This window comes from Pristiophorus japonicus, unplaced genomic scaffold, assembly GCF_044704955.1.
Source record: "Pristiophorus japonicus isolate sPriJap1 unplaced genomic scaffold, sPriJap1.hap1 HAP1_SCAFFOLD_348, whole genome shotgun sequence".
NCBI classification, from domain to species: domain Eukaryota; kingdom Metazoa; phylum Chordata; class Chondrichthyes; family Pristiophoridae; genus Pristiophorus; species Pristiophorus japonicus.
The window spans coordinates 267723-289970 of NW_027253303.1; the positions used below are offsets into that span (position 1 = coordinate 267723).

At 45.6% G+C, this 22248-nt stretch overlaps 1 protein-coding gene across 1 annotated transcript in view; it reads right to left on the reverse strand.

Moving 5' to 3' along the window:
* Positions 1-22248, reverse strand: part of hinfp (histone H4 transcription factor) — a 44400-nt gene that overhangs the window by 13262 nt on the left and 8890 nt on the right. The window contains exons 4-8 of the mRNA XM_070872667.1: positions 17315-17541; positions 12685-12796; positions 10427-10579; positions 8487-8564; positions 3320-3440 (exon numbers count right to left, since the gene is read on the reverse strand). Coding sequence (XP_070728768.1) covers positions 3320-3440; positions 8487-8564; positions 10427-10579; positions 12685-12796; positions 17315-17541 — 691 coding nt within the window. The remainder of the gene's footprint in view (positions 1-3319; positions 3441-8486; positions 8565-10426; positions 10580-12684; positions 12797-17314; positions 17542-22248) is intronic.

Sequence of the window (22248 nt, forward strand, 5' to 3'; positions counted from 1 at the left end):
ATGAAGTACTTTTGGACTGTAGTCATTGTTGTAATGTAGGAAACCCGGCAGCCAATTTGAACACAGCAAGCTCCCACACACAGCAATGTGATCACGGCCAGATAATCTGTTTTAGTGATGTTGATAGAGGGATAAATATTGGCCAGGACACCGGGGATAACTCCCGTGCTCTTCTTTGAAATAGTGCCACGGGATCTTTTACATCCAACAGAGAGAGCAGACGGGGCCTCGGTTTAACGTCTCATCCAAAAGGCGGCACCCTCTGACAGTGCAGCAGAGCAGCTCCCTCCAGTACTGCACCGGGAGTGTCAGCCTAGATTTTTGTGCTCAAGTCTCTGGAGTGGGACTTGAACCCACACAACCTTTTACCCAGAAGCGAGGGTGCGACCCACTGAGCCACAGCTGACACTGATGATCCAAAAGTGGACTGGGCAAAGGAGAAACAGGGGGAGTATTTTTCGGAAGTTAATCAGGATTGTTTTGTCTGTCAGTATGTTGATACTCCAACAGGGAAGGAAGCACTGCATGACCTGGTTTTGAGTAAAGAAAAGAGCTGGCAGGAAACCTGAAAGTAGAGCAGCGTTTAGGAACCACTGAGCATGATATGATTAACTTCAGGGCGAACACAGAAAAGCAAAAGAAATGTCGAGGACAAGGGCACTTTACAGGATATAATCACGTTGGAGCAAGATATAAAGAGACCTCATCCAGATAGAATGATTAAGCACTTAGTGCAGATAATAAACATTAAAGGTTGGACAAATATAAAGAGCATAGGAAAGCTACATGAAGTGAGATTTAAAAAGTCAAGATTAACTATACTTGCATGTTACTAGCAAGAGGGTTACTAAATGAGGAGGCAAGCTTGTAGTGGAGACTGGGGAAAATGGCAGAAATACTAAATAAGTACTTTGCTTTAATTTTCACAGAGATAGAAAGAAACTGGGATTGTTGAATAAACTTGAGCTTAAGATAATCAATGGTTTGCATCCAAGGATCCAGAGGGAAGCTGCAGAACAAACCCAGGCTCAAACTGTGTTGTTCTAAACATCCTGAGAAAGGAGGATAAATGTGACACCTCTCTTCCAAAAAAAATAACCAAGGAAATCATAAGCCAGTTAGTCTTACTTCAAAGTTGGCAACCTACCAGAACGTATCTTGTAACAACATATCGGAGGAGCAGGAGTAGGCCATTTTGCCCCTCGAGCCTGTTCCGCCATTCACTAAGATCATGGCTGAACTGAGCCCAAAGTGGAGGAAGAGCATCCGAGAGGGTACTGAGCACCTCGAGTCTCGTCGCCGAGAGCATCCAGAAATCAAGCGCAGACATCAGAAGGAGGGTGCGGCAAACCAGACTCCCCACCCACCCTTTCCTTCAACCACTGTCTGTCCCACCTGTGACAGAGACTGTAATTCCCGTATTGGACTGTTCAGTCACCTGAGAACTCACTTCAGGAGTGGAAGCAAGTCTTCCTCGATTCCAAGGGACTGCCTATGATGATGATGATGATGGCTGAACTGAACTTGGCCTCAGCTCATGGGATGCTATTACTTGAAGAAACACGAGTTAACCATGTTCAATTAGCAAGGATTTCTAAAAGGGCAGGTCATGTGCTCGACCAACATTGAACTCTTTGAAACTAAACAGAGTGGATACAGGAAAGGCAGTTGGCGTGGTTTATATGGATTGTTGAAAATAATTCGATAAACTACCATAGCAATTAAGTTAATGGAACATAGAATTAAAAAAACCACAGCCGCATGGATAGACGTTATTGGAGGGCAAAGGGCAGCAGTAAATCGGAAGTTTCTTTGAGCCTAAAGGCGCCGTGTGCCATTTCACAGGGTTCCTATTGGGGCTGCTCTTATTTACAATACGCATTACGATCTGAATTAAGGAAATCATTTTGAGATTTGCTGATGACACCAATTGGATGATGTGGGAGATTGCGAGGAGGACCAACATTCCCTTTAAGCTGTGCGGCGCTCTGGTAGCTGCTGAGCCGACTCTAAAATAGAAAAAAACACGCCTGCGCGGAATTGTGAGTGGCCCCCAAACAAATTAGAGGGAACATTGAGAAGGACTGTGAAAGACTTGAGATGATAGAAAGGCTGGGCATAGTGGTGGCCAATTGCAGTGCAATGCAGAAAAATGTGAAGCGATGCATTTTGGAAGCAAGAACAGGTGGAACTGAAATACAGTACACCTTAAATCGTAACATTTGAAATGGAGTATGGGAGCAGATGGTCTGGCAGTGCGAATACATAGGTTAAAGATGGCAGCACAGGTAGCTAAAGCCATCATAAAGCAAACAGAAATTTGGTTGTGTGTAGAAAGATATCGAAGACAGAAGCAAGGAGATAATGTTGAACGTGTACAGGACTTTAGTTAAGCTGCAGTTGGAGCACAGTTTTGGGCACCCTGTTATGGGAAGGATGTAAAAGCAACACAAATGTTGTACATAGATTTATGAGGACGTTACTGGGGATGAGGGGGCTAAAGTTATGAAGATAGGTTTGAGCTTGGTTCATTGCAGTGGAGAGGGTTAAGGGGCATGTTCCAAGAGATTGTCCAGATTATGAAAGGTCAAAATAGGGTAAATTGTAATTGGTTAGTGAAATGGTTAACAAGAGAATTTAAGAGAAAAGGAAGACTTGGAACGTAAGAAATAGGAGCAGGAGTAAGCCATTTGGCCCCTCGAGTCTGCTCCGCCATTCAATACGATCACGGCTGATCTGATCGTAGCCCCAACTCCACTTCCCTGCCCGCTCCTCATAACCTTTGACTCCCTTATCATTCAAAAATCTGTCTATCTCCACCTTCAATATATTCAATGACCCAGCCTCCACAGCTCTCTGGGGCAGAGAATTCCAAAGATTCACCACCCTCTGAGAGAAGAAATTCCTCCTCATTTCCGTTTTAAATGGGCGACCCCTTATTCTGAAATAAACTTGGATTTCTATAGCGCCTATCACGATCACCGGACGTCTCAAAGCGTTTGCAGCCAATGAAATACTTTTGAAGTGTCGTCAGTGTTGTAATGTAGGAAACGCAACAGCCAATTTGTGCACAGCAAGCTCCCACAAACAGCAACATGATAATGACCAGATAATCTGTGTTTTTGTTATGTTGATTGGTACGGAGGTACATGAACACCTGACCCCCCCCCCCCACAACAAGTAGCACAGTACCACTAAAGACAGACGTGGACAAAACCCAGACTGACACATATTTCCAGACAACGGAGAATAATACGGAGCTGGAAAAGCAGGAATAATAGGACAAGATACACCAATAATTTAAAGCTGAAGGGCATACCTGTATTCACAGTATTCACACCGGAATGGTTTTTCATCGCTGTGGCGGAATTTGATGTGGTTCCGCAAGGCAGAAGGTGCTGGGCAGGTCATATCACAAAATGGGCACTTGTAATAGTTCACTGGAAAACAAACATTCAATATTCTCGCATAGCACAACATAAAAGAATTAAGAGCGGGAGTAGGCCATAAGGCCCCTCGAGCCTGCTCCGACACTCAGTAAGATCATGGCCGATCTTCAACATCGACTCCACTTTCCCGCACGGTCCCCATATCCCTCGATTCCCTAGAATTCTCTCAAACCCAGTTGAGTATTGTGTGTGCCCCCTCATCATCACAGGCAGTCCCTCGGAATCGAGGAAGACTTGCTCCCACTCTGAAAGTGAGTTCTCAGGTGACTGTACAGTCCAATACGGGAATTGCAGTCTGTGTCACAGGTAGGACAGACAGTCGTTGAAGGAAAGGGTGGGTGGGGAGTCTGGTTTGTTCCACGCTCCTTCCGCTTGCTTTCTGCATGCTCTCGGCGACGAGACTCGAGGTGCTCAGCGCCCTGAGGGACAGTCAACTGTTTACTGAGACGTAGGATAATTGACCTTCCTTACACAAACAGAAGGAACTCTAATCACACTAACATCCTATCTACAATACTTGTTTTTTTTCTCCAATTATTTTTGCAAAGTTCTTATTACTAATCTTGATTTGAGAGAAGTGAGTTTTCTTTTGCAAAATTAACCCCATCTAACTGAAAAGATGATTACAAACACTCCTTGAAACCTGCTACTTATTTGACGCTGGCACCGTCGGTGGCTCTGCTGCAAAGGAGGGCAGGAAAAAGAGTGGGAGCGCGATAGTGATAGGGGATTCGATGGTGAGGGGAATAGATAGGCGTTTCTGCGGACGCAACCGAGACTCCAGGATGGTATGTTGCCTCCCTGGTGCAAGGGTCAAGGATGTCTCGGAGCGGGTGCAGGACATTCTGAAATGGGAGGGAGAACAGCCAGTTGTCGTGGTGCACATTGGTACCAACGACATAGGTAAAAAAAGGGATGAGGTCCTACGAAAAGAATTTAAGGAGCTAGGAGCTAAATTAAAAAGTAGGACCTCAAAAGTAGTAATCTCGGGATTGCTACCAGTGCCACGTGCTAGTCAGAGTAGGAATCGCAGGATAGCGCAGATGAATACATGGCTTGAGCAGTGGTGCAGCAGGGAGGGATTCAAATTCTTGGGGCATTGGAACCGGTTCTGGGGGAGGTGGGACCAGTACAAACCGGACGGTCTGCACCTGGGCAGGTCCGGAACCAATGTCCTAGGGGGAGTGTTTGCTAGTGCTGTTGGGGAGGAGTTAAACTAATATTGCAGGGGGATGGGAACCTATACAGGGAGACAGAGGGAGACAAAAAGGAAGCAAAAGCAAAAGACAGAAAGGAGATGAGGAAAAGTGGAGGGCAGAGAAACCCAAGGCAAAGAACAAAAAGGGCCACTGTACAGCAAAATTCTAAAAGGACAAAGGGTGTTAAAAAAACAAGCCTGAAGGCTTTGTGTCTTAATGCAAGGAGTATCCGCAATAAGGTGGATGAATTAATTGTGCAAATAGATGTTAACAAATATGATGTGATTGGGATTACGGAGACGTGGCTCCAGGATGATCAGGGCTGGGAACTCAACATCCAGGGGTATTCAACATTCAGGAAGGATAGAATAAAAGGAAAAGGAGGTGGGGTAGCATTACTGGTTAAAGAGGAGATTAATGCAATAGTTAGGAAAGACATTAGCTTGGATGATGTGGAATCTATATGGGTGGAGCTGCAGAACACTAAAGGGCAAAAATCGTTAGTGGGAGTTGTGTACAGACCTCCAAACAGTAGTAGTGATGTTGGGGAGGGCATCAAACAGGAAATTAGGAGTGCATGCAATAAAGGTGCAGCAGTTATAATGGGTGACTTTAATATGCACATAGATTGGGCTAGCCAAACTGGAAGCAATACGGTGGAGGAGGATTTCCTGGAATGCATAAGGGATGGTTTTCTAGACCAATATGTCGAGGAACCAACTAGGGGGGAGGCCATCTTAGACTGGGTGTTGTGTAATGAGAGAGGATTAATTAGCAATCTCATTGTGCGAGGCCCCTTGGGGAAGAGTGACCATAATATGGTGGAATTCTGCATTAGGATGGAGAATGAAACAGTTAATTCAGAGACCATGGTCCAGAACTTAAAGAAGGGTAACTTTGAAGGTATGAGGCATGAATTGGCTAAGATAGATTGGCTAATGATACTTAAGGGGTTGACTGTGGATGGGCAATGGCAGACATTTAGAGAACGCATGGATGAATTACAACAATTGTACATTCCTGTCTGGCGTAAAAATAAAAAAGGGAAGGTGGCTCAACCGTGGCTATCTAGGGAAATCAGGGATAGTATTAAAGCCAAGGAAGTGGCATACAAATTGGCCAGAAATAGCAGCGAACCTGAGGACTGGGAGAAATTTAGAACTCAGCAGAGGAGGACAAAGGGTTTGATTAGGGCAGGGAAAATGGAGTACGAGAAGAAGCTTGCAGGGAACATTAAGGCGGATTGCAAAAGTTTCTATAGGTATGTAAAGAGAAAGAGGTTAGTAAAAACAAACGTAGGTCCCCTGCAGTCAGAATCAGGGGAAGTCATAACGGGGAACAAAGAAATGGCAGACCAATTGAACAAGTACTTTGGTTCAGTATTCACTAAGGAGGACACAAACAACCTTCCGGATATAAAAGTGGTCAGAGGGTCTATTAAAGAGGAGGAACTGAGGGAAATCTTTATTAGTCGGGAAATTGTGTTGGGGAAATTGATGGGATTGAAGGCCGATAAATCCCCAGGGCCTGATGGACTGCATCCCAGAGTACTTAAGGAGGTGGCCTTGGAAATAGCGGATGCATTGACAGTCATTTTCCAACATTCCATTGACTCTGGATCAGTTCCTATCGAGTGGAGGGTAGCCAATGTAACCCCACTTTTTAAAAAAGGAGGGAGAGAGAAAGCAGGGAATTATAGACCGGTCAGCCTGACCTCAGTAGTGGGTAAAATGATGGAATCAATTATTAAGGATGTCATAGCAGCGCATTTGGAAAATGGTGACATGATAGATCCAAGTCAGCATGGATTTGTAAAAGGGAGATCATGCTTGACAAATCTTCTGGAATTTTTTGAGGATGTTTCCAATAAAGTGGACAAAGGAGTACCAGTTGATGTGGTATATTTGGACTTTCAGAAGGCTTTCGACAAGGTCCCACACAGGAGATTAATGTGCAAAGTTAAAGCACATGGGATTGGGGGTAGTGTGCTGACGTGGATTGAGAACTGGTTGTCAGACAGGAAGCAAAGAGTAGGAGTAAATGGGTACTTTTCGGAATGGCAGGCAGTGACTAGTGGGGTACCGCAGGGTTCTGTGCTGGGGCCCCAGCTGTTTACATTATACATTAATGATTTAGACGAAGGGATTAAATGTAGTATCTCCAAATTTGCGGATGACACTAAGTTGGGTGGCAGTGTGAGCTGCGAGGAGGATGCTATGAGGCTACAGAGTGACTTGGATAGGTTAGGTGAGTGGGCAAATGCGTGGCAGATGAAGTATAATGTGGATAAATGTGAGGTTATCCACTTTGGTGGTAAAAACAGAGAGACAGACTATTATCTGAATGGTGACAGATTAGGAAAAGGGAAGGTGCAACGAGACCTGGGTGTCATGGTACATCAGTCATTGAAGGTTGGCATGCAGGTACAGCAGGCGGTTAAGAAAGCAAATGGCATGTTGGCCTTCATAGCGAGGGGATTTGAGTACAGGGGCAGGGAGGTGTTGCTACAGTTGTACAGGGCCTTGGTGAGGCCACACCTGGAGTATTGTGTACAGTTTTGGTCTCCTAACTTGAGGAAGGACATACTTGCTGTTGAGGGAGTGCAGCGAAGATTCACCAGACTGATTCCCGGGATGGTGGGACTGACCTATCAAGAAAGACTGAATCAACTGGGCTTGTATTCACTGGAGTTCAGAAGAGTGAGAGGGGACCTCATAGAAACGTTTAAAATTCTGACGGGTTTGGACAGGTTGGATGCAGGAAGAATGTTCCCAATGTTGGGGAAGTCCAGAACCAGGGGTCACAGTCTAAGGATAAGGGGTAAGCCATTTAGGACCGAGATAAGGAGAAACTTCTTCACCCAGAGAGTGGTGAACCTGTGGAATTCTCTACCACAGGAAGTAGTTGAGGCCAATTCACTAAATATATTCAAAAGGGAGTTAGATGAAGTCCTTAGTACTCGGGGGATCAAGGGGTATGGCGTGAAAGCAGGAAGTGGGTACTGAAGTTTCATGTTCAGCCATGAACTCGTTGAATGGCGGTGCAGGCTAGAAGGGCTGAATGGCCTGCTCCTGCACCTATTTTTCTATCCAAGGAAGGGAAATCTGAAATTGCACGGTCTCTGCAGGAAGGTGAAATACATTAACAATTTCCGAGAGGGAGGAGGCTTTTAGACTGTGCTGCTTATTAAAAAGGGAAAAAAAAAGACTTGCATTTATATAGCGCCTTTCATGACCTCAGGATGCCCAAAGCGCTTTACAGCCAATGAAGTACTTTTGAAGTGTAGTCACTGTTGTAATGTGGGAAACGCAGCAGCCAATTGCACACAGCAAGCTTCCACAAACAGCAATGTGATAATGACCAGATCGTCTGTTTTTTTGTTATGTTGATTGAGGGATAAATATCAGCCAGGACACAGGGGATAACAACTCTGCTCTTCTTTGAAATAGTGTCATGGGATCTTATACGTCCACCTGAGAGAGCAGATGGGGCCCCGGTTTAACGTCTAATCCGAAAGACGGCACCTCCGACAGTGCAGCGCTCCCTCAGCACTGCACTGGCGTGTCAGTCTAAATTTATGTGCTCAAATCCCTGGAGTTGGACTTGAACCCACAACCTTCTGACTCAGAGACAAGTGTGCTACCCACTGAGCCACAGCCGATACTTGAAATGGAACTTAAAATTAAAAAGCATTAAATTAAAATGGAACACAAATGATGCTGGTAAAAGCTGGTGTTCCATTCCTATAAAACTGACATTGTGAGTGAAAAGGGCAAGAGTTTCTATGAAAAGGTTGCCCCAGTTGAAAAGATTAGCAACAGCATAAAACTCTGCTTACCATGATGCCGCATGTGATCCCTGAGTAGCCGTTCAGTGGCAAATCTCTTTGAACAGTGGGAGCACTGAAACCGCTGGTCTAGAGAGACAAAAATCGTGACAGGCGATCCTTTTAATAATGGGTTCAGGCACTGTGCAAAAATAGACACTCACATGCTGCCTCTGTGAAGTTCTGTATCTAGGTCATTAGCATTGAATGGCATGCTCAACACAAACCCAGTTTGAAGTCACAGGCTTTACACCAAAGTCGCATTGTGAATAACTGTTGCAGGCTATTGGGGTGACAAATCGATCCACTCAAGACACCATTTAACAACTCGTGATTGCAATTCACGCTCAGAAAGATTTGCAGCCTTTTCACTGCAGTTGTGCAGCGATTGGAAGCCGTGATTATGTACACCATTTTTTTCGTCCCGGGATGTGGGCGCCGCTGGCAAGGCCAGCATTTATTGCCCACCCCTAATTGCCCTGGAGAAGTAGACTGAAGGTTATGTAAGGTGGCAGGCAGTTTCTCGATACCTTTCAATGTGTGACCATGCTGCTCCAGTTTGTTTTGGAATTTAGAAATTGTGGCCTAGATTTCCCGGCCCTTTCCACTGATAGTTCAACATGGTGGGCACAAGCAGGAAGGAAAATTGCTGAGAGACTCTGCTGTACGATGCCACGTATGGGCGGGTACATTGTCAGCTGATGTAAATAAAGGCAAACGGCTCAATTTTCCCCAAAGCATTTTTTTGGCGTACTTGAAGAGTTACCCCCGATTTTTGGGGGCCCAAGTACGCCAAACAAAAGTGTTGTAAGTTTCCCCGTTGGATCTCTTCATTTTGGCGTGGCCTAACCCGACCTTTAGTTTTGGGGTGGAGCCTTGATCTGCGCCAAAAAGATTGGGCTGCCATGGTAACCAGGGACACAATGTGAGCTGAGGCTGCAAAGTGAAGCATAGAGTCAGTTCCCAACATATTAAAAGAATTGAAATACACAGAGCAGCAACTTACCTCCAACCCCACCCGAACCGAAGGCTGTCCGGTCTTCTCGGGTCGCTCTCGCTCTCTCTCTCGTCCTGTGGGAGAGAACCGGGGACCGAGAATGGGACCGGACTGCGTGTGTGAACCGGGGACCGAGAATGGGACCGGACTGTGTGTGTGAACCGGGGACCGAGAATGGGACCGGACTGCGTGTGTGAACCGGGGACCGAGAATGGGACCGGACAGCCTTTGGGCAGGGTTGGAGGTAAGTTGCTGCTATGTACTTTTCAATTCTTTCAGTGTGCCCGGGCATCTGCTGCACCGCTTTCCTTAACTCTAGGGAAGGTTTGTCAGGACAGGCCACATACACTGGACTAAGTACAACTGGAGTAACTCTCAGCTGGCCAAACTTCCCTAAATGGCCAGAAGTGGCGTAGGTGGCTGGTTATGTATCCTTTGGCTGAAAAAAAAAACTGACGTAAAAAATCCGTAACTAACGGAATTACGCTGGTGCAATTGATTGGGGAAACTGGGGATTTTTAAATTAGGTCAGAAAAAGCAGCCTGCTCCTAAAAAAATGGCGCAAATACTGGGGAAAATTGAGCCCAATATGTCCTCCAATGCATTTCCTGCCCTTGGTGTCGGGGTATGTTGGGCGCCAGGGACTAAGGGGGTTACTCTCAGAGCAGTGGATTTTTAAAAATTCATTCTGGGATGTGGGCATCGCTGGCAAGGCCGGCATTTATTGCCCATCCCTAATTGCCCCTGAGAAAGTGGCGATGAGCTGCCTTCTTGAACTGCTGCAGTCCGTGTGGTGAAGGTGCTCCCACAGTGCTGTTAGGGAGGGAGTTCCATAGTCAACACAGGCTGCAGGTAACAAAGATACCACGTTTTAAAGTCTGGGGAAAGAGTATAAAATCTTACAGCTACAAACCTATCATATTGTCTCGCAATATTCCAAAGATTTTTTGCTTACATTCCATGGCTGTCTGCCTCCGAATGTGGTCAAAGAACTTGGTGTTGCTGGCAAACATCCCTCCACAGGTAGGACAGGCCACCACTTTCTCCTGCGTGTGGCTACGCAAATGCTCCCGTAGCTTAAATTTCACTTTGAAAGTGGCTTCACAATCTAAAAAAAGGACAGAAGACGAGAAATTAATCTTTCCAAACACACAGCTATCCGATATGTTGCCAATTCAGCTTAAAAGGGTCTGCACGCTCCTGGCCGACACAGCGATCCAATAGTACGGGACGTGGCATGTTTAACAAGGTAGTATGTACCTGTGAGTATGTTCACAGGTTTGTAGAGCTGTTGAATTTCCGCAGTCTGGCGGAGTCCATGTTCCATGTTTATGTTGAGTGTGTGAGGTTGCAGCCCCTCTTCCATTATTTGAAGGGGCTGCTCCTCAAATTCTGGTTGCACTTCAGTCCCACACTCCTGATCTTTGGACACCCTGTGCGGAGGGGAGCGGGCAGGTCGGAAGACTCCTCGTAGGACTGCTCCTGGGCATGGCCAAGGGGACCATCAACCGGTCCAGGCAGGTCGAGGGGGTCGTTCAACCTGACTGCCTGCCTCTCTTCCACGGTTACATCCGAGCCAGGGTGTCCCTGGAGATGGAGCACGGGGTATCCACCGGTACGCTCGCGGCCTTCCGCGAGAGGTGGGCGTTGGAGGGACTGGAGTGCATCATCACCCCCGGCAACCAAATTTTAATTTGATTTAAGTTTACTGTTCAAAGTCTAATTTGTTTAAGTTTGTCAGTTTTGGTGCCCCCCCCCTTTTAATCAGGGGGCACTTGATTGATAGGTTCAGGCTCGAAGGGCCGAATGGCCTACTCCTGCACCTATTTTCTATGTTCTACCAAAAATCATTGTAGAGCTGTTGAGTTGGGAGTGGCTTAGCCAGTCACGTGATGTTCACAAGACTCAATAAAACCCCAGCCAGTTGGGTTTGGGGATCCATGATGAGGCATTTGGTTGTGAGCCTGCTGGATGAACTGGTAATGTGTAGTGTGATTGTTAAACCTTTGCTAATAAACACACTCATTCTTAATGGTAATGTGTTGCTGTGAATTCTTCAGCAAAGAATCCATGAAGCAAATACATTGCAGTAGATGTGGATGGAGAAAGCTCTCCAAGTGCATCCATTCAGAACCCACAGTCTCCCATCTCTTCCCCAGCATTGCTCGTAATTATTTCTCAAAATAATTTCTGGGGATTTTATCTTCACCACCCTAGCTAATAGTCAATTTCCTGTATTGTTCACTTGGAATTTCCTGACATTTGTCCTATTTTGCCATTAGCTAGTTTGAATCTGTGCCACTCTGCCTTACTGCCGCAGCTTAAATTGATTTGAAGTTCTCGATTTACCTTTTCAATCATTTAGTATGTTCGGTGAAGCAGTCTTCTTTTCATGGTGGTAAAGTCCAAGTTTATCTCGCTTTGCTGAGTCAGAAGGTCGTGGGTTCGAGTCCCATTGTAGAGACTTGAGCACAAAAATATAAGCTGATGCTCCAGTACAGTACTGAGGGAGCGCTGCACTGTCGGAGGTGCTGTCTTTCGGATGAGACCTTAAACCGAGGCCCCGTCTACTCTCTAGCGGGCATAAAAGATCCCATGGCACTACTTCGAAGAAGAGCAGGGGAGTTATCCTCGGTGTCTTATCCAATATTTATCCCGCAATCAACATCACTAAAAGCAGATTATCTGGTCATTATCACATTGCTGTTTGTGGGAGCTTGCTGTGCGTAAATTCACTGCCACGTTTTGTACATTACAACAGTGACTACACTCCAACAAAAGTATATCCTTGGCTGTAAAGCACTTTGGGACATCCTGAGGTCGTGAAAGGCGCTATATAAAGTATTTTTTTCTTTCTATTCCTGATCACTCAGTCCTCCCAACTTCAACTATATTCACTATTTGCGAGAGTCTCCTGCCCATCGGGTGGCTGCGAAGCCCAGTCTCACAGGTGAAACTGACCCGTTTCCAGTACATTTACTGCATTTTCTTGAACAGGGGGACAATTTTCTACCCGGCCACTAAAGTTACTTATAAAAGGTACTCATTTAAATTAGTCGGTTAGGTCCTCTCAAGATCTCTTGGCCAGTCATAATTAACTTGCCAAGGGACCTTCCCATTAAATTTCACCTCATCATGGTTGGTCTGCAAAATAAAGACCGTGGAACTAAGCAGAGGGTTTTGTTGGGCAGTCTGGCACCAGGGAGGCCTCACCTTTCCAACAGCAGGGGATTATTAGATTAGTGTCTATGGTTGCATCGCGGTCCGAACACATTCCATGCATGTCCACGTGTCTGTAGAACCATTCCGGATTCTCGAAAGAGCTCTAAAGGAGAAAATAGCAATAGTGAAAAAAGTGGCAAAGCACAACAGGTTAGCGATAAGCTGTTAAATGCAACGTGCAATCAGTGCAAGTTTCACCTTCAATAAAGAGTCGGGGAAACCAGCCTGAATCAGGTCACCTCCCGCCGAGCAAGTGAGGTTACTTAATAGTTCACACACAGTGCAGCTTTACGCACCCCCTCACCCCCCCTCCCCGCAGGACAAACTCATTCATCAGTAAAGATGCTGCAGTAGTAACAAAGGAGCCAGACATTTACTGCTGGGATGGATATGTGGGAATGGCATTTTCCTCCTCCACCCAACATCACATTATCTGACCACAACAGAACGATATATTTATATAGCGTCTTTAGCATAATAAAATGTCCCAAGGCGCTTCACAGGAGCATTATCAAAAACAAATTTGACACTGAGCCACACAAGACATTCGGGCAGGTGGCCAACAGCTAGGTTTTAAGGAGCGTCTTAAAAGGAGGAAAGAGAGGAGGAGAGATTTAGGGAGGGAGTTCCAGAGCTTAGGGCCTGGGCAGCTGAAGGCACTGCCACTGATGGTGGAGCGATTAAAATCGGGGATATTGAAAAGGCTAGGATAGGCGGAGCGCAGAGGTCTGGCAGCGGGGGCGGAATTATAGAGCAGGAGGAGATTACGGAGATAAGGAGGGGCGAGGCCAGGGAGCCAGGGATTCAAATTCTTGAGGCATTGGAACCGGTTCTGGGGGAGATGGGACCAGTACAAACGGGACGGTCTGCACCTGGGCAGGACCGGAACCAATGTCCTAGGGGGAGTGTTTGCTAGTTCTGTTGGGGAGGAGTTAAACTAATATTGCAGGGGGATGGGAACCTATGCAGGGAGACAGAGGGAGACAAAAATGAGGCAAAAGCAAAAGACAGAAAGGAGATGAGGAAAAGTGGAGGGCAGAGAAACCCAAGGCAAAGAACAAAAAGGGCCACTGTATAGCAAAATTCTAAAAGGACAAAGGGTGTTAAAAAAGCAAGCCTGAAGGCTTTGTGTCTTAATGCAAGGAGTATCCGCAATACGGTGGATGAATTAACTGTGCAAATAGATGTTAACAAATATGATGTGATTGGGATTACGGAGACGTGGCTCCAGGATGATCAGGGCTGGGAACTCAACATCCAGGGGTATTCAACATTCAGGAAGGATAGAATAAAAGGAAAAGGAGGTGGGGTAGCATTGCTGGTTAAAGAGGAGATTAATGCAATAGTTAGGAAAGACATTAGCTTGGATGATGTGGAATCTATATGGGTAGAGCTGCAGAACACTAAAGGGCAAAAATCGTTAGTGGGAGTTGTGTACAGACCTCCAAACAGTAGTAGTGATATTGGGGAGGGCATCAAACAGGAAATTAGGAGTGCATGCAATAAAGGTGCAGCAGTTATAATGGGTGACTTTAATATGCACATAGATTGGGCTAGCCAAACTGGAAGCAATACGGTGGAGGAGGATTTCCTGGAGTGCATAAGGGATGGTTTTCTAGACCAATATGTCGAGGAACCAACTAGGGGGGAGGCCATCTTAGACTGGGTGTTGTGTAATGAGAGAGGATTAATTAGCAATCTCATTGTGCGAGGCCCCTTGGGGAAGAGTGACCATAATATGGTGGAATTCTGCATTAGGATGGAGAAGGAAACAGTTAATTCAGAGACCATGGTCCAGAACTTAAAGAAGGGTAACTTTGAAGGTATGAGGCATGAATTGGCTAAGATAGATTGGCTAATGATACTTAAGGGGTTGACTGTGGATGGGCAATGGCAGACATTTAGAGACCGCATGAATGAATTACAACAATTGTACATTCCTGTCTGGCGTAAAAATAAAAAAGGGAAGGTGGCTCAACCGTGGCTATCTAGGGAAATCAGGGATAGTATTAAAGCCAAGGAAATGGCATACAAATTGGCCAGAAATAGCAGCGAACCTGGGGACTGGGAGAAATTTAGAACTCAGCAGAGGAGGACAAAGGGTTTGATTAGGGCAGGGAAAATGGAGTACGAGAAGAAGCTTGCAGGGAACATTAAGGCGGATTGCAAAAGTTTCGAAAGGTATGTAAAGAGAAAAAGGTTAGTAAAGACAAACGTAGGTCCCCTGCAGTCAGAATCAGGGGAAGTCATAACGGGGAACAAAGAAATGGCAGACCAATTGAACAAGTACTTTGGTTCAGTATTCACTAAGGAGGACACAAACAACCTTCCGGATATAAAAGGGGTCAGAGGGTCTAGTAAGGAGGAGGAACTGAGGGAAATCTTTATTAGTCGGGAAATTGTGTTGGGGAAATTGATGGGATTGAAGGCCGATAAATCCCCAGGGCCTGATGGACTGCATCCCAGAGTACTTAAGGAGGTGGCCTTGGAAATAGCGGATGCATTGACAGTCATTTTCCAACATTCCATTGACTCTGGATCAGTTCCCATCGAGTGGAGGGTAGCCAATGTAACCCCACTTTTTAAAAAAGGAGGGAGAGAGAAATCAGGGAATTATAGACCGGTCAGCCTGACCTCAGTAGTGGGTAAAATGATGGAATCAATTATTAAGGATGTCATAGCAGCGCATTTGGAAAATGGTGACATGATAGGTCCAAGTCAGCATGGATTTGTGAAAGGGAGATCATGCTTGACAAATCTTCTGGAATTTTGAGAGGATGTTTCCAATAAAGTGGACAAAGAAGTACCAGTTGATGTGGTATATTTGGACTTTCAGAAGGCTTTCTACAAGGTCCCACACAGGAGATTAATGTGCAAAGTTAAAGCACATGGGATTGGGGGTAGTGTGCTGACGTGGATTGAGAACTGGTTGTCAGACAGGAAGCAAAGAGTAGGAGTAAATGGGTACTTTTCGGAATGGCAGGCAGTGACTAGTGGGGTACCGCAGGGTTCTGTGCTGGGGCCCCAGCTGTTTACATTGTACATTAATGATTTAGACGAGGGGATTAAATGTAGTATCTCCAAATTTGCGGATGACACTAAGTTGGGTGGCAGTGTGAGCTGCGAGGAGGATGCTATGAGGCTGCAGAGTGACTTGGATAGGTTAGGTGAGTGGGCAAATGCGTGGCAGATGAAGTATAATGTGGATAAATGTGAGGTTATCCACTTTGGTGGTAAAAACAGAGAGACAGACTATTATCTGAATGGTGACAGATTAGGAAAAGGGGAGGTGCAACGAGACCTGGGTGTCATGGTACATCAGTCATTGAAGGTTGGCATGCAGGTACAGCAGGCGGTTAAGAAAGCAAATGACATGTTGGCCTTCATAGCGAGGGGATTTGAGTACAGGGGCAGGGAGGTGTTGCCACAGTTGTACAGGGCCTTGGTGAGGCCACACCTGGAGTATTGTGTACAGTTTTGGTCTCCGAACTTGAGGAAGGACATTCTTGCTATTGAGGGAGTGCAGCGAAGGTTCACCAGACTGATTCCCGGGATGGCGGGACTGACCTATCAAGAAAGACTGGATCAACTGGGCTTGTATTCACTGGAGTTCAGAAGAGTGAGAGGGGACCCCATAGAAACGTTTAAAATTCTGACGGGGTTAGACAGGTTAGATGCAGGAAGAATGTTCCTGATGTTGGGGAAGTCCAGAACCAGGGGTCACAGTCTAAGGATAAGGGGTAAGCCATTTAGGACCGAGATGAGGAGAAACTTCTTCACCCAGAGAGTGGTGAACCTGTGGAATTCTCTACCACAGAAAGTAGTTGAGGCCAATTCACTAAATATATTCAAAAGGGAGTTAGATGTAGTCCTTACTACTCGGGGGATCAAGGGGTATGGCGAGAAAGCAGGAAGTGGGTACTGAAGTTTCATGTTCAGCCATGAACTCATTGAATGGCGGTGCAGGCTAGAAGGGCTGAATGGCCTACTCCTGCACCTATTTTCTATGTTTCTATGACCTCATAGAAACGTTTAAAATTCTGACGGGGTTAGACAGGTTAGATGCAGGAAGAATGTTCCCGATGTTGGGGAAGTCCAGAACCAGGGGTCACAGTCTAAGGATAAGGAGTAAGCCAATTAGGACCAAGATGAGGAGAAATTTCTTCACCCAGAGAGTGGTGAACCTGTGGAATTCTCTACCACAGAAAGTAGTTGAGGCCAATTCACTAAATATATTCAAAAGGGAGTTAGATGAAGTCCTTACTACTCGGGGGATCAAGGGGTATGGCGAGAAAGCAGGAATGGGGTACTGAAGTTGCATGTTCAGCCATGAACTCATTGAATGGCGGTGCAGGCTAGAAGGGCCGAATGGCCTGCTCCTGCACCTATTTTCTATGTTTCTATGTTTAAAACAAGGATGAGAATTGTAAATTGAGGCGTTGCTTCATCGGAAGCCAAAGGAGGTCAGTTAGTGCAACGTGGCCCTGTTCATCGAGAAACTTTTGCGATTTAAACACTGAAGCTCGGAAGAACATTTTATTTAAGCTCACGGGTAAAATGAAAATAAACGAGAGAGTGTACAGGTACGGACACGAGGTTGGGATTTGAACGAGTGACTCACATCACAGTGCCCCCACAGACAGACAAAGCTCTCTGGGATTTCTGGAATGACGTTACGGCTCTGTTGGTCCAGTAAACAGTGCTCGAGTTCAGTCTGAGCCTGCAGTGACTGCAGGCCCCAATGCTTCAGTTTGGTGTGGTAGGCGTGAAAGTAAACGTGACGGATCAGGTCAGCCGAGCTCTTCACGGAGTAGAACCCACAGTCTGCCCACAGGCACTGGTGCTCCTCTGGGAAACAAAGGCACAAAGTGGGATCAGCGCAGGCACAGGATTAGCATTGTCTGTCAAAACAAACGTTCATTGTGTCTCATTCCACATTCCACCTTCAAAAAAAAAATGTTTATTCTCCAGTAACCAAGTCAATGTTATCGACAAGATATTTGCTACTTGCTTATATTCTAAAAGGGAGGAGTGGGTTGGAGTCAATGTTCCCTCTAATTTTTTTATTTTCGTGCGTAGTCCCTTTAAATTGTGGTGCGGTCCATTCAAATTTTACGCATTCAGTTTTTACAATGCAAAAGCCAGTAAATGGTCTACGCAGAATCTCACAGACACTGCGCATTCGTGCAGCTTAGAGGGAACATTGTTTGGAGTATTTTCTACTAAATTGCCCCATGTATCCCTGTTTTATAACCGGAGACATGGGTATACTTATGTACTTCATTAGTTCTTTCTTGCCATTTTGAACTGCTGGTTCAGTTGATTTGGATCACCGCAGGAGCAAAAATCCGCAAACAACACGGACTTTCTGCTGCGGTGACATCTTGAAGTTACAACAGAGGCGCCATCTTATTGCCCCGGATATTAAATGGGTGAGGGGCAAGCGCAAAGTATCTGCTCTCAAACTGCGTAACCAACAGTTCAAAAGTATTAAACATTCTAACATGGGCCAGCTGAGACCAGGTTCACATTACATGGATCTCCCTTTGTACCATTGGTAACAGTGTCAGCTGTGGCTCAGTGGGCAGCACGCTCGCCTCTGAGTCAGAAGTTCGTGGGTTCAAGTCCCACTCTAGGCACTTGAGCACAAAAATCTAGGCCGACACTCCAGTGCAGTGCTGAGGGAGCGCTGCACTGTCGGAGGTGCCATCTTTCGGATGAGTCGTTAAACCGAGGTCCCGTCTGCTCTCTCAGGTAGACGTAAATGCTCCCATGGCACGATTTCAAAGAAGAGCAGGGGAGTTATCCCCGGTGTCCTGACCAATCAATCAACATCACTAAAAACAGATTATCTGGTCATTATCACATTGCTGTTTGTGGGAGCTTGCTGTGTGCAAATTGGCTGCCACGTTTCCCACATTACAACAGTGACTACACTCCAAAAGTACTTCATTGGCTGCAAAGGATGTCCAGTGGCCGCGAAAGGCGCTATATAAATGCAAGTCTCTCTCTTTCTTTCATTTAGGCAATTGAAAATAAAATTCCTCTTTAACTGTTTACGCAGACCTATGAAAATGCATTGAACCAGAAAATGCTCAGCGGGTCAGGCAGCATCTGCGGAGCGAGAAACAAGAGTTAACGTTTCGGGTCGGGTGATCTTTCATCACAACTGGCTCCATTGAAAGGTCGTCGACCTGAAACATTAACTCTCTCTCTCCGGAATCAGCCTAGTGAATCGTCTCTGTACCCCCTCCAAAGCTAGTATATCCTTCCTTAAGTAAGGTGACCAAAACTGCACGCAGTACTCCAGGTGCGGCCTCACCAATACCCGATACAGTTGCAGAAGGAACTCCCTGCTTTTGTACTCCATCCCTCTCGCAATGAAGGCCAACATTCCATTCGCCTTCCTGATTACCTGCTGCACCTGCAAACTAACTTTTTTTGGGATTCATGCACAAGGACACCCAGCTCGGGTGGCACAGTTTAATGTTTATGTTTTGCAGGTAGACTCTAAAAGAGTTTCATGCACAAGGACCCCCAGGTCCCTCTGCACCGCAGCATGTTGTAATTTATCCCCATTCAAATAATATTCCCTTTTACTGTTTTTCCCCCCCCCCCCCCCCAAGGTGGATGACCTCACACTTTCCGACATTGTATTCCTTCTACCAAACCTTAGCCTATTCGCTTAACTATCTAAATCTCTTTGCAGCCTTTCTGTGTCCTCTACACAACCCGCTTTCCCACTAATCTTTGTGTCATCTGCAAATTTTGTTACACTACACTCTGTCCCCTCTTCCAGGTCATCTTTGTATATTGTAAACAGTTGTGGTCCCAGCACCGATCCCTGTGGCACACCACTAACCACCGATTTCCAACCCGAAAAGGACCCGTTTATCCAGACTCTCTGCTTTCTGTTAGCCAGCCAATTCTCTATCCATGCTAATACATTTCCTCTGACTCCGCGTACCTTTATCTTCTGCAGTAACCTTTTGTGTGGCACCTTATCGAATGCCTTTTGGAAATCTAAATACACCACATCCATCGGTACACCTCTATCCACCATGCTCGTTATATCCTCAAAGAATTCCAGTAAATTAGTTAAACATGATTTTCCCTTCATGAATCTATGCTGCGTCTGCTTGATTGCACTATTCCTATCTAGATGTCCCGCTATTTCTTCCTTAATGATAGTTTCAAGCATTTTCCCCACTACAGATGTTAAACTAACCGGCCTATAGTTACCTGCCTTTTGTCTGCCCCCTTTTTTAAACTGAGGCGTTACATTAGCTGCTTTCCAATCCACTGGTACCTCCCCAGAGTCCAGAGAATTTTGGTAGATTATAACAAATGCATCTGCTATAACTTCCGCCATCTCTTTTAATACCCTGGGATGCATTTCATCAGGACCAGGGGGCTTGTCTACCTTGAGTCCCATTAGCCTGTCCAGCACTACCCACCTAGTGATAGTGATTGTCTCAAGGTCCTCCCTTCCCACATTCCTGTGACCAGCAATTTTTGGCATGGTTTTTGTGTCTTTCACTGTGAAGACCGAAGCAAAAAATTGTTTAAGGTCTCAGCCATTTCCACATTTCCCATTATTAAATCCCCCTTCTCAGCTTCGAAGGGACCAACATTTACTGTAGTCACTCTTTTCCGTTTTATATATCTGTAAAAGTTTTTACTATCCATTTTTCAGCAGATTTCCAGCATCTGCAGCATTTTGCTTTTGTATTAATGAAAATGCATTTCAACACAATACATCATTCTTTCAGCATGTAATTATTAAACATGTTAAAGTTAAAATATGTGAATTTACCCACATTTAATGAGCAAAAAAACCCCACTGAAATATTGTTTTCAGAGTGTTTCCAATAAAACAGTGTCCATTGCAGAGTCTGGAAATCATTGTGCAAATTCTTAACATTTCACAAACTCCAACTCACCCAAACCTCCAATCGCCCATTTCCTGCCCTACATTAAATCGTTATCCCATTACCAACGTTGCCTGTAAGCTGCACTGGCCCCACGCAGCCCAAGGACCGGTTTTCGCAATGTGATATTTTGCACATGCGCAAAACTTTGACGGGCCACACAGCCCGTTAAAAAGGACCGTACACCCAAGCTTAAAACGAGGGGAAATATTGCTCAGTACTCCGTTCTCGTCAAACTCCACTGGCTCCCTGACCACCCCCCATAGTGTGCAGAATGTTAAAATTCTTAAAAGAAAAGTGCTTGCATTTATGTAGTACCTTTCATGACATCAGGACATCCCAAAGTGCTTTACAGCCAATTGAGTACTTGTAAAGTGTAGTCACTGCTGTAAAGACCTCGATGGTCTTACTCCACGACATCTCCTCCAACTCATGTCTTTTAGCCCTCTGACTTCATGGGTACCGCCCCCTCACACTGATCTGATCAATAGCAGAACTGGCGGCCGCCTTGATCCTATTTTATGACAGCTCTCTACTTCTCTCCACATCTTTAAAAGTCTACTCAAAATCTCTTTCTTCTACTACAATCTACTTCATCGACCCGAAACGTTAACTCTGCTTCCTCTCCACAGAGGCTGCCTAACCTGCTGAGATTTCCAGCATTTTCTGTTTTTATTTCTCTCTTTTCGACTGTGTTTCCGGTCATTTCTTCTAACCGTTTCTCCTTTGTGAAACGCCTGGTAACAATACTCCATTAAAAGCATTATGAAACTGTAAATTATTGCTGTTGGGATAAGGGGTGGGGGGGCTCATGTTACATCCAATTGGGTAATGTACTTGCAGAAACCTGAGTGCGTTAATCTAGGCTGAGTTGATGCTGAGGCCAGGCATGTTCCTATAACAAAGTAGGAAAGAGAGGAATAAAGAGACTTGCATTTCTATAGTGCCTTTCATGACCACCGGACGTCTCAAAGCGCTTTACAGCCAATAAAGTACTTTTGGAGTGTAGTCGCTGTTGTAAAGGCAGCAGATGTGGGAAAGGCAGCAGAGGTGTGCACAGCAAGCTCCCACAAACAGATAATCTGTTTTTATGTTGATTGAGGGATAAATATTAGCCAGGACACCAGGGATAACTCTTCTTACGTCCACCTGAGAGAAAGATGGCACCTGCGACCTGCAGCACTCCCTCAACACTCAAGCCCCTGGAGTGGGACTTGAACCCACAACCTTCTGACTCAGAGGCAAGGGTGCTACCCACTGAGCCACATGGCACTGATTGATAAAATCAATCTGTAGCAGTCATCACAAGCTACCCCATGCATACTTTCCAGTAGCCAAAACAGAGCAGCAATGATTCTAGCAACTGTATAGGGTATTGGTGAGGCCGCACCTGGAGTACTGCGTGCAGTTTTGGTCACCTTACTTAAGGAAGGATATACTGGCTTTGGAGTGGGTACAGAGATGATTCACTAGGCTGATTCCGGAGATGAGGGGGTTATCTTATGATGATAGATTGAGTAGACTGTGTTTTTACTCGTTGGAGTTTGGAAGGATGAGGGGTGATCTTATAGAAACATTTAAAATAATGAAAGGGATAGACAAGAGAGAGGCAGAGAGGTTGTTT